A 12830-nucleotide genomic window follows, 5' to 3' on the forward strand; every position below is an offset into this window, starting at 1 on the left:
GGCTGCTTTCTGGCTCGGGCAGAAAACAGCAGCAAATGACCTTGCAGGTGTGATTTTCAGAAGGGAAGGCCTGTGTTAGGATGGGCTAGGATGCAGTGGTAAAGGAGATAGGGGATGAGGGAGAAGGGGAAGGGAACGCGTGGGGAGGGGAGGGAGTATTTATCCCAGAGGGACAAAGAACTGCCTCTGGATAGAGAGGAGATAGGCGTGGTACACAGGCAAATGGTGGTTTATGAAGGTAAAGGGAGAAATCTGTTAAGGTGAGGTGGTTAATTTAATTGGGCTAATTTTAATTTTAATTGGGTTAATTTTAATTTGCTGAGCCAAAAGGGGCTTCTGATTGCTGGACTTCGGTAGTCAGTCTCAGGTGGAAGAAGTGGCCAAATAAGGAAAGAGACCTTGGTGGCTAGCTTTAGAAATGTAATCTAACTTTTTTTTTTTAGCAAGGCGGAGGAAATGGGGAAGAAGGGCAAGGCTGGCCAGAGCCATATGTTCAAGTGGGCTAGTGTCCCTTCACAGACTAAACAAATTGGGGAAAATGCATGCTACAAATATAAATTATTACTTTTATAAAAAAGATCTTTCAAACAAATAAAAATGCTAGGGCTCCAAAGGAGAAGTATAGAAAAAGGGTAGTTAAATCACCAATGGGCAACGTAGTGGCTACTGCTAATCATTACACTATTTTCAGTTAAAAATGTGAACTCAACTGTTCCTCTCTAAGATTTGCAAAGGCTTAAAAGAAACAATCCTCTGTGCTGAATAAAAAAAAAAAAAAAAAAAAAAGCCATGCTGGGTGCTCTAGCTGTTGAAGGGAGCATGAACTTGCCCAACCTGCTTGAGAGCAATCTGGCATGCCACATGCCTAAGAATATAGACAATTCTGAGTCAGTGTTTCTACCTTCAGAACCCTTAAAATTAGATGCTGTTGCTGTGGAACAATCCTTTTCTACACTATGAATATGTATCACTCTCATTGGTTAATAAAGAGCTGACAGGCCAGTAGCTGAACAGGATAAAGTTAGGTGGGAAAGCCAAACTGAGAATGATGGGAAAGAGGGCAGAGTCAGAGGGGATGCCAGTGAGCTGCCCAGGAAGCAAGACATGCTAGAGGACAGGTAAAGCCACAAGCCATGTGGCAATACATAGATTAATAGAAATATGGGTTAAGTATAAGAGTTAGCTAGTAACAAGCCTGTGCTATCGGCCGAGCATTTACAATTCATATTCAGCCTCTGAGTCAGTTCTTTGGGACCAGTTGGTCAGAACAAGAAATGTCCAGTTACATGCTGTCAAAATGGTAAGTAATGTCCATTGTTCACTGTGGCATAGCTTAGAACACTGCTAAAAAGGAATGGGAATAAAACCAAGTAAATCATTATCATAAATAGTGGTCCCTACGCATTATCAAATGTTAGCATTGGCTTGCACAGGGGAAAAAAAATGTTCACAAAGGGAAATGTGAGGTGTGAAGATAATCATAGTGAAAAGGCAGGGATGAAGCTGGGTGGTGGTATATATGTGTTATATACATATCTGTTATGTACATGTGTTATGCAAAACACAAAGGAAATAAATGCACAGAATGTTAACTGAATGTTCCTTGAATCGATGGGGTGTGGAAAGTTTTTACTTTCTGTACTGGTACCATTTCCAGTGTGCTGCCTGTCTCCCCTTACAGTTAAAGATGTCAGCCCTCAGCTGATGCTTGGTCTCCCGGGCCTCTGCCATTGTGAACTCTAATCTCCTGAAACTGTAAAATAAACTCTTTCTTCCATTAAGTTGCATTGGTCATGGTGTCTTATTACTGCAACAGAAAAAATAACTAATACATCCATGTGTGCAACTGTTTGTGTGTATGGATAACGGGTAGAGCTGGTAGGCCTAAGAATACTCTGAAGATAAGGCAGACAGAAATATCAAAGGTTGATATTGAGCTACACACATTTTCTCTCTTTATTGTGGACATAGACCATAGGCAAGAGCTCTTAACATTCAGGGGTTTTAAACAACTTTATGGATATATCAAGTCTTCAATAGAAAAATCTAGACATTTGGACACTGTAATTAACTTAAGATGAAAATAACTATTAATATAAATTCTCTGTATGCTGTATTTTGCTTACATCTTGAACTATAATTCAAAGGTACTTCATTGGCAAATTTCCAAATTTTTGAAATCAATAATTCATGGCAGCAATTCTGGAGCTGCAATTATTTACAGAAAAACAGGATTTTGGTGGATAAAAAAGTTGATTTCTGTGGCTGGAGATCAGTGTCATAGTAGTTGCCTAGAACACACCAAGCCCTGGGCTCAATCCCCAGACACACACACACACACACACACACACACACACACATACACACCAATCCTGTGGAAAGGGAAGAAATATAAGCACTATCTACCTCTGATGACACACCTACCCTGGTAATGCAGTAGGGGGCAAGAGAGCTTCATCTCTAAGCCACCCAGGAAAGGTGGCTGGGTTGTTAAAGTAGAGAGAAATCCTTATTTTCTAGCATTTCAAATTATTCCAGAACAAACAATCTACCTTTTCTTTTGTTTAAATAAAAGATTTTTAGAAAATATTGGTCAAAAATTTAAAGAAATAATTAAAATAGGGTTAAAGATGTAAAACTCATCAGATTACATTATAGAGACCAGTAATGACTAAATTCTCCCTAGATTTTATGAACAACCTTTATTTACAGAAATCAAACTTGTCCAATAACAATATAGCAAAGAAATACATATCAAAATCTGCTGCCATTGTATTTTTACGGTTTTTATTGCATATTTACAATTTGGGCACATTATAAGGATATACAATAGAAGCCAAATTTCCCAGCCCTTAAAAATCCTATAGGAAAGGTTAGATAAATCACACACTGGTATATTTGAACATGGGTACTGGAAACATATGTATGATCATAACTTTACATAACTCTGTGTAATGGAACAGAACAGAAGAATAGTACACAGTAGAAAAAAGTCACCCAAGTATGAAACAAAGAAAGCTGGGCTGAAAAGATGGAAACTATGCCCTTCAAAGGTTAAAAGTCTACAAAACCATACCGACCCGCTGTGTAAAACTGTGAGGTAGAGTTCTTGCTGTCCTCTTTTCTGCTTTCCTGACAACCACTGGGCACTTCCGCATACAGTTGTCTTTTTCAAGCTGTGGCACCAGGAACTGACTCTTGTATATCTTCCTGCTTTCTTCTGATCCACCCACTTCCCTCACAAGGTGCTCCTACTTCCCTTACTGAAAGTGGGTGGGAAATGTCACATGACTGAGCTAGTGCCCTTTCTTCTAGCTACCAAACTAGCATGCTTAGAGTGTAACCTTTCACAGAGTGGAGCTAATTCTAAGATTTCACATCTTAGGAACCTCTTGGGGAGCTGTTTTGTGGCAGACAGGCTTCTTAACTTCCCTCAAATGCCAACTACCACATTCAAACGTGAGTGCTATCATTTCTACCCCAACTTCTCTTACTATTTAAATATGGGAATCAGAAAAATAGTTTACACCTTTTTACACACTCCAAATATAAAAATCAGAGTACAGAACAATCATATTGGGAAAAAGAATGGTAACTTCTTTTTAAAAACACCCCTATGAGCCAGCAATTTTAAGTATTTACCCATGAGCAGACAAATGACGATATTCACACAGATGTACTTAAGAATGATCACTACAGCTTTGTTCATAATTGCTGCTCCTGCAAACAGCCCAGTTAGCCAATAAGAAAAACAAGTGGTAATATAAATGGGGACACAATACTCAGCAATAAAATAGAAATGAATTAGTAATATACCAACTCCATGGAAAAATCTCCCAAACATAATGGTAGTGAAGAAGCCTTGTCAAAGAGAGTAACTGTTGTCTGAAGCTAATAAAGATAAGTTCTAAAACAGAACAGTCTAACTTATAGTAGGAAAAAGAGCAGTGCTTGTCATGTGGGGGTCAGTGATGGATGAAAAGGGCCATTTGAGAGCTTTCTAGCATGGCAGGTTTTCCTCTATATAGTACTCCATGTATTTATGAAAATACAGTGCATGTGAATGTTCTGTGCATGTAAATTTTATACCAAAAGAAAGCTATAAGCAAGTCTGGAACCCTTGCTAGTGAGAGGTATGCTGAAGTATTTAGCTGGAAGCATATAGAGGTTTGCAATTTTAGATGCCTCAAAAAATAATCTGGATGGCTGGACAGACGGATGGGCACATGACAAAGCAAGTGTAACTAAGGCCCAGGTGGTGAGGATACTATGACATTGTTTGAAATTATAGACTTAACAGTTTTAGAGTAAAACTTTGGGAAACAGAAGGTTTGACATTTACCCCCTCCCCCAAAAAATGCCCTTACAAAAATATTATCAACAAATACTTCTATGTGCCAATTTAGAAAATTAAGCTTCTCTTCAGAGTATGAGGTGAGCAATCAGCTCCCAAATCTACTCTGGTTCAAAACCGCCCGAGTAATATTTGGATCCTCTCACATTTTTGGAGAACTATATCTACCCTCATGTAATACTCAGAGCAACTTGCCTGGCTGAAGACTACCACCTGGGCTAAGAGGAAGACACTCTTCAGAGAAAAAACAACCATAAGAATGGTTTGTGCTCCACCTTATCAACGACATCAGTCAGGAAAATAAAGCACATAGGCGTGAGGAGGCTTCAGAGGACAGGCATCTTCATCCTCCAGAGGCCGGACTCTGGTCCCTCTAAAGACTCGGCCCCGAGATTGCTGGGAACTAGCCTCAGAGCACATGGCCCCATCAGAAATGGTGCTCCACAGGTCCTACTCGAACCCCTTCACAGCTCTGCTCTAGATGCCTGACAGTAACTATTTTTAGCATATGTTTAGAATTCCTGTCTCATGACATATAGGAATTATATACTGTATCTTGCCTCATAAAGAGCTCTCCCAAAAATAATCTTGATTCTTTGAAATATTTACTCACCAGCTTTCATAATATTTAGTTTCAGCGCTGGCTTCCCTGTGCTCTTGATCATCATGTCCGAGCACAGGTTCTGCTGCGTCCTGAAGGCACAGACTAGCGTTTATTCTCAAGTCTCCTCAGGTTTGCTTTAAACTACTGCAGGGGCATTAAGTCACACTGTGCATCACATCCACAGACTGGCGCCGTCATGGCACACCCTCATTTCTAAGCCTCTATTACAGGACTGGTCATTCCCCATTACCATCACTGACTAAGTCTGTCAAATTGCCTCTTCTCTACCCAAGACCAGCACTAATGGTGGTCTCAAGCCATGTCTACCTCAGTTTTGGGAGATTCTACAAATAGCCTCAGATTTACACTCTTGGTTTTATAGCATGTTTCCTTCTTAATACACTCCAACCGTGACTTTCTTTGGCTTGTGTTAATTAGTGGAGTTAATGGAGTTGTCTCATGCCCTGTCAGACGCAACATAGATGATACTTGTGTCGTGTCCTCCATCTTAATGTTTTATTTTCCCACAGCAGAGTCTGTCAGCTTTAAGGCTTCATTCTATTGATGAGGGCACCAGCCCCACCCTTGATACTTCAGGCATGTAATCTAAATGCACATTTCCTTATCCACTGGTGAGATGGGGATAGGGATGAAGAGGGCAGGGGTGAAGTGGGCAGAGGTGAGGGAAGCATGCAGCAGAAGGAATAAACAGTGTGTCCTCTCCACCACTCCATGAATGTCACTTAAGACAGGGCAAGATTAAGGAACACTATTTTCTACTCTGCAGGATTATAGCAATGATGCCTTCCAGTGTACATGCCCCTTCAGTTTTCAATACTTCTGTAGATTATTATATTTCATTATTGGAACTGATGACTTGTGCACTTCATATTTTAGAGTCTCAGGGATATTCACTGACATATATTGATTCTGAGAAGTCAAGGAATGTCAACTGCTATTCATTTTGTTTCACCAAGATACTTGTTGGCTACATATCAGAAAATACTTTCTGCTCTCAATTGAGACTCTTCTAGAACTGAAAGTTAACACTGATAAGTTTGCTAATTCAGTTAACTGTTTTGGCTATCTTCACACATCTTTTTAAATCCTAAAGAGCTTTTTCTTTGGATGCTTAAGTGGATGATAGTCTATTTACTGATGCTTATTTCTGCCTGTCCCTTCTATACAGACTCAAGGTCTACAGAATTCCACCAGCTACAGTAACTTTAGGTTTTAGCAGCCATCATGTTTTTCTTATGACTCAGTAGGATGTGAGACATACACAAGAGTACCAAATCTCTTCTGAAAAATTATATAGCATATAAAAGAACGCTGAATGATCTCTACCAATGTATACTGTGCAGTGGACACAGTCACCCAACCTAACAATCATACCACTGCATGCAAAGGGGTTTAGATGAGAGAATAAGATTTGCTTAGCACTACCAAAAAAGTAACTTGACATGTTCTCAATGAGAAGACGACAGTAACAATACTAACAGCACACCACACATCAGCTGAAAGTAATGACGTGACAAGCATATTGAGAGCAGGTAACGTTCACAAGCCGATTTAAATCCCAGTAAAGTAAGAGATCCACTCAACTCTGCAGTACTGAATCCCCGTGAGCAGGCTGAGCAGTTTCCCCAATATCACTAATGAATCACCCTTGTAAAACAGGGTCAAACCAACGAGAACTGGGAAGGAGGGCAAACTGATCTACAGGAAGCTGTCATCTTGGCCTCACAGCTCTGCTGAGTCAGACATGCACGAAGAGAAGACATCCAACTGCCATTGTCTACTGAGTTTGCATGGGAACAAAGACACAAGCAAAAAACAAACAAACAAACAAATAAACAAGAAAGAAAGAAGACAAGGCAAACAGACACAACCTAACAAAGGTCGCCCAGCTAGCGTCAGTCAATCCCTAGGAGAGACTAAAGTAATGCACGGGCCATGGCCCTGAACCAGTAAGAAAGACGTACTTCTTTTTAATTACACTTGTTATGTAATGTTAGTATCAACATAACAAAGGCCTGAGATTTCAGACAAACTGAAGCCACATCCTTCATGTGTCCTCTAAGAGAACTGCGACCCTATCAGGAAAGTCGGTCTGGGGCATTGCTGGGTTCTTAATTCCTAACTCTTGTGTGTCTACAAAGACACATACACAGAAAGGGGCAGCACAAGTGCCAATGAAGAGTAACCGTGCTCATCCTGTATATCTAGTTGTATGTGATTATTCAAATCACACACGGCATTCCCATATTTTGTCTTACTTTACTTTTTTGCAGGAAAGAGAGCTTAAGATGTATGAAAATTAACTCATTTGGAATTATGCATCCATGAGCTGATGGTATAATTACAAAGTCATAATAAAACACTGATGACTCTGAAACTCAGGAAAAGAAAAAGGTACTGAATATAAGAAACAAACATCTAAAAGTTACATGTCTAAGGATCTAACATCATACACATTCCACAGAAGCAGATTTACAAGTCAGTCCTAACTCTAGAACATGCCACTGTTTAAATACACCCCAGAGCACAGGGGATTATGTCTAATGCTTACAAGGGGACACAGGGGGACTGAGCATGTGACACTCAGGAAGAGTCTAGGCACAAGACATGTGGGGCAACAGTCAGCCCCATGAAGGACCTTATGAAAACAGGAAAGGGTTAGCACCGTCATAAAGACTGGAGAGTCACAGGAGCTCCTTCCTCACAGGAGGCAAGCCCTGAAGGAGGGTTATCAAGTATAGAAAGAATTTCTGGATGGTCTCAGAGGCAGTGGCAGTGGCAGTGTGAGACAGGGGGAGCAGTTGAATTTTTCCCTGGAGATTGTGGCACCGTTAATCAAAACTACTCCAGGAAGAAAAGGCAAGTACGATACATCCTTCATTTAGGTGGGAATGGCAGGGAGGCAGCTGAAAGCTGTGCGTTTTAGATCAGACATGTAATGCAGGATGGGGATGTGGTGCCTAATGACCCAGAGCTGAGGACAGCAGCAAGAGTGCGCATGTACAACAGATCTGTTTTAAATGAGTTCAGAACTACGCTCAGATACAGCAGAAGATATCATCTTTGAGGAATGGATTTGGGGGAGATGCTAGAAATGGAGAGAAAGGGGGGCGAAGTAACAGAGAGCACAAACATTCAATTTGGTTAACTGGAAGACTAAGGTTGATTTTCAGAAGAACAGCTTCCTGTAGAGTGAGGTGTAACAGATACTGAAAGGTTCTACAGAATGAGTGATGAGGAGGGAAGGGCAAGGAACATGGACTTCAAGGCTGGCAGAGAAGAAGAGGCTGGAGAAAACTGGCTTTAGCATAGGAGGGTATGTGAGCATCTTTACAGACCGCAAAAATAAACCAGCATACAATCCTTTGCATAATTCTGTACTAATCATAAATCCAGTTGTTTTTCACCTTAAAAAAATCTTCTAAAATAAAAATTAACAATGTTAAATTATATACATTTTATAACTTAATACAAACATAAAAGCATTACCATTTTATGACAAATTTTATTTCTAAAGATCTGTACAGTTTTTGTGACTAGACTTCTTCAGGATGATTTTTGACTCTAGTATCATGAGATATTAAATATTATTAACAATTTCTGCTTTAGTTCCAGAGTAATTACTGTGATATAAAAGATTACATAGAAATAGTTAAGCATACCTTCGTCCTCAGCCCTCCTTCCCCAAAGACAGGCATCTTTAGGGTAGTTAACAATTTGGACAGCATTTTTTAAGAGAAAAATTAAAAATAGTCTTCTATTATTATGTTCTTAAAGGTCTAATTTTTTCACAATAAACATGCTTATTTTTTATTATATACACATGCATACATATGAAATTCCTGCCTAAAATACATGCAGCCACCATTAAAACCAAATGATTAGCCCATCCTCACAACCCTAAGAATGCCCTTTTAGTAAGGCACTCGTGTTTAGAATTAGGATGTAACTACCAAATTAGAGAAGACTTTTATTAAGCACAGACAACTTTTAATACATTATGAATACAATAGGAAAATGTCTTTCAATTAATATGATATATCAAAGATCTGAAGGGTTTTCTTCATATAGACAATAAAAAATAATCAAATTTGAAGAATTACAAAGTAAAATTTTGAGGACACCACTATCCACTAACAGTCTAACTATGGTCTAAATATTCTACATCACCTGGGGAGGAAGGGCAATCATGTTTTTATAGAGAATTCCTAAACTCCGATTAGCACCATTCAGAAGCTTATTATCAGTTGTTCATCTACAAACTGACAAGTCAGGTCAAGCGTGAAAGCATGGACTCAGCGCAGTGTTTACAGTTCCTTCTTCTAAGATACCTGGAGTCTATAGCATCAAAGCATGTTACGTGATTATGCCTTGGTAGCTGAGAGGTGTTAGCATTTAGAGACGTGTTGTGGGAAGAAAGGAGGCTTATCCTGCTGGGAAATTCATCTTAGTGAGCTGTGGCTAACACAGCAGTATGCCAACAGCAAAGATGTGTGGGCATATGACCTGCAGATCTGTGGGAGCTGGGGACATTAGCTTTCCGAGGTCACCATTTCGGGATGTCTCAGCTGCTGCCTTTTGAGACTGACCAGTTTCATTCTGTCTCTGATGTGTTCTGCAGTAGAAGCCATGTCACTTGGACTCCCAAAATATTGCTCAGTTCTAAAATCAGAACACATGGAAAATACACAGGTTAATACAAATTCATTTAACTGTATAACAAGTGCATAAAAGCAAATGTTATCATAAAATGTGATACAGCCTATGAGCAGAAACTTGTTCACTTGCACCTGGAACCCAGTCTGCTGGGATTGCTCTCTTTTGCTGCAGATAAATCATATGACATTAAGCTACTTTTGAAAGTTCAAATCCAGATATCCCTAGAGATTTTTCTCAGTATAGACTATGAGTAATGTTCTTCCAAGGGACAAAACTGTTAATTTTTTTTTCAATATGAATTCCAAACACTCACTAGAAGTTTGTGACACTGCAGTGTGTCCTTTGTGTCACATATCTAAGTTCTTTCTATATATTGGCTCCAAGATGCCCCCTGTTACTCCACCCTGTTATCAAGTGTGGGAACCAAGACACAGAGAGCTGCAGTTACTGCTAGGAAGTAACAAAAGGAGTGGAGACACTAGGCTCCAGCCTTGGTATTCTCCTCCATCATGTAAGCACAAAGCAAGGATACTTTGCTTCTATTTGATGGCTTGGTTTCTCTATTGTTTGAATTAACTTCCTTTGTACTACCTCTCAGTGACTCAGTGACAAGGTCTAGATCTCCAGCGATCCAAAAACTCTTGATTTTTTTCCTGGCTTGTTGATTTTGACATCAGGTCATCCCACATTAGAAACAGAAAAGAAGGTACAGATCAGGGTCTGATGACCTTCCATATGACAAATCTCAGATGCCTTAGGGCCCAAGAGAAGAAGACAGGTCTGGAGCCGGATAGAACTGAGACTATCTCCAACACCTGGAAACTATAAAATGCTGGTCCTCTTACTAAATTGGAGTCTCCGTTCCTTCAGTTCTAAGTCACAAATAATCACGCTGGCCTGGATCTATCTGGTCTAAGCAATGAAGGTAAAGAGTTGAAGCTGCTTGATTGGTGTATCTTAGGAGCTCATAAGTCTCAGTCCCTTCCTGACCCTCCCCATTCTGAATGAGGCTGAAAATCTCACAACTCCCCATTGTCAAAGCTCAAGCTAGAAGTCCACGACTCAAACTAATCTGCAATTGTCCATCTACAAGTTGTCAAGAACATCAGCAAACACCAACTATCACTGCTGCCAACAGCCGGATTTGGACACTTTCAAGTTAAACTGATTTATTGTAGGAGTTGAAAATGTGGACCAAAATGAAAGTGCTTGGCCTTCTGAAGAACAGATTTTCTTCTCTCAATGATTTAACTTTTAAATGATAAGAACATGTACCATACCCATCGGGGTAAACCACCGGGACAGTGAGTCTATCCAAAAGTGATTTCCCAACGGCTTCAATTTCCTCAAACTGCTCCTCATCATTAATTGCTTCAGGCTCTTCTGGACAGTCTTGCAAAATCTGTAGCAAACAAAAGGGGTAGTACCAATCAAAACCGTAAAGGGAATCAATCCCACTTGACCTCTGTAAGTTGAAGAAGGTGTTCTGGTTCCATGCTTAGTGTCCTGCGGTGAGCATCAACTACATGAGACTGAGCTATGGCTGGTGAAGAAATTCTCATCACAAATGAAGCATATCTCTGGTAACAATATATAATCAGGAGTACAAAAAAAATCTCTGGTGATTTCTAGGAAAGAAATAATGGAATGCTATTTGGAAAATGAATAGAACTCACGCTTAAGAAATAGTGTCTAGCTTATTAGACAACCATTTACTAAACATTTAATGAGATGTTTACTTAGCAAAGCAGAGTGTGAATGTCAGATTCTGCTCTTAAGGAGTTTATAGACTTCAAAACTCAAAGAAACTGTAAAACCACAACCAACATAGTGTGTGCAAACGTAACTGACATGCAGATCTGCTGATTTCGCTGGTTATAACTCTAATATAGAAAGCTCTACTATTTCAAAGACATTTCATTCTCTTTTTTTATTTAAAAACTCAAGATTTGGATTCAAATTAGGATATTTTTCAGTTATTATGTTGTACAATTTGCTTACGTCATAGTCGAGCTCAGGCTTACCTTAAGAGGAGAAATAGTACACGACGACAAACAATTTTATTAAGTTTGCTCAATAAAATGGACCATTATAAGCAAGATGAAGGCCAGGGATGAAAAACAAACAAACAAACAAACAAAAAACCCAAAACAAAAACACCAACTTTCTATTTTAAAATCTTGTAACTATATGTATTTTTATATACCTTTTAAAGAATTCTCAATTTAAAAATACTCTCACATTTAAAAATAGTCTCCTAAAATGTCATCTGTGGGTTAGGAAGCTGAATGATTCTCTTTTGATAGAGGCAGGGTACTGCGCCCCAAGATGGGGTGGGGCTTCAGGCCCTGCACTGGCACACTCACCCTGTACAAGTCCATTAAGTACAACATTTAAGGTCTACACTTTTTCTGGATGAGTAGCATAGTTTATAATAATGGAAAATGCTCACTGGAATCATCAGCAGATAAACAAGTCAAGCCATCTTCTGTAGCTGAAGTTTTTTCTGGTCCTGTCCAGCCCCATGGACCCCACAGCCACTTATAAAATAATCATAAAAACTTATATTAATTAAAATTGCTTGACCATTAGCTCAGGCCTACCATTGACTAACTCTTTTTTTTTTTTTTTTTTTGGTTTTTCGGGACAGGGTTTCTCTGTGTAGCTTTGCGCCTTTCCTATAACTCACTTGGTAGCCCAGGCTGGCCTTGAACTCACAGAGATCCGCCTGGCTCTGCCTCCTGAGTGCTGGGATTAAAGGCGTGCGCCACCACCGCCCGGCCATTGACTAACTCTTACACTTAAACTCAGCCCATTTTTGTTAATCTATATGTTGTCACATGTTCCATGGCTTTACCTGTGTGCCATGACATGTTGCTCCCTAGATGGCGGGCTGGCATGTCCTGACTCAGCCTTTTTTTTTTCCCCCCCAGAATTTTCCTTGTCTGTTTGTCCTGCCTATACTTCCTGCCTGGTTACTGGCCAATCAGCTTTTTATTTATCAACCAATCAGAGCGACACATTCACAGCATACAAAGCGACATCCCACAGCAATCTTCTATACTTTTTCCATCCTCATTAGGCCTTTGTCTGTCTATTGTCTGACTAGGGCTTCTCTTGCTCAGCCTACCCTTGAACTCAGGATCTTCCTGCTTCAGTTTCTGGAGTACTGTGACTATAGGTATGGACCAA

The 12830-nt window shown here is 39.8% G+C and overlaps 1 protein-coding gene across 3 annotated transcripts in view; it reads right to left on the reverse strand.

The window, feature by feature from the left end:
• Window positions 1-8464: 8464 nt before the first annotated feature.
• The window catches only part of Sestd1 (SEC14 and spectrin domain containing 1), a 96543-nt gene continuing 92177 nt past the window's right edge, over window positions 8465-12830 (reverse strand). For all 3 annotated transcript variants that reach the window (XM_059260773.1, XM_059260772.1, XM_059260774.1), the window contains 2 exons: window positions 10919-11040; window positions 8465-9641 (listed from right to left, as the gene is read on the reverse strand). In XM_059260773.1, the coding sequence (XP_059116756.1) occupies window positions 9512-9641; window positions 10919-11040 (252 nt within the window). In that variant the 3' untranslated portion in view covers window positions 8465-9511. The remainder of the gene's footprint in view (window positions 9642-10918; window positions 11041-12830) is intronic.

This window comes from Peromyscus eremicus, chromosome 4 (genome assembly GCF_949786415.1).
Source record: "Peromyscus eremicus chromosome 4, PerEre_H2_v1, whole genome shotgun sequence".
NCBI lineage: Eukaryota > Metazoa > Chordata > Mammalia > Rodentia > Cricetidae > Peromyscus > Peromyscus eremicus.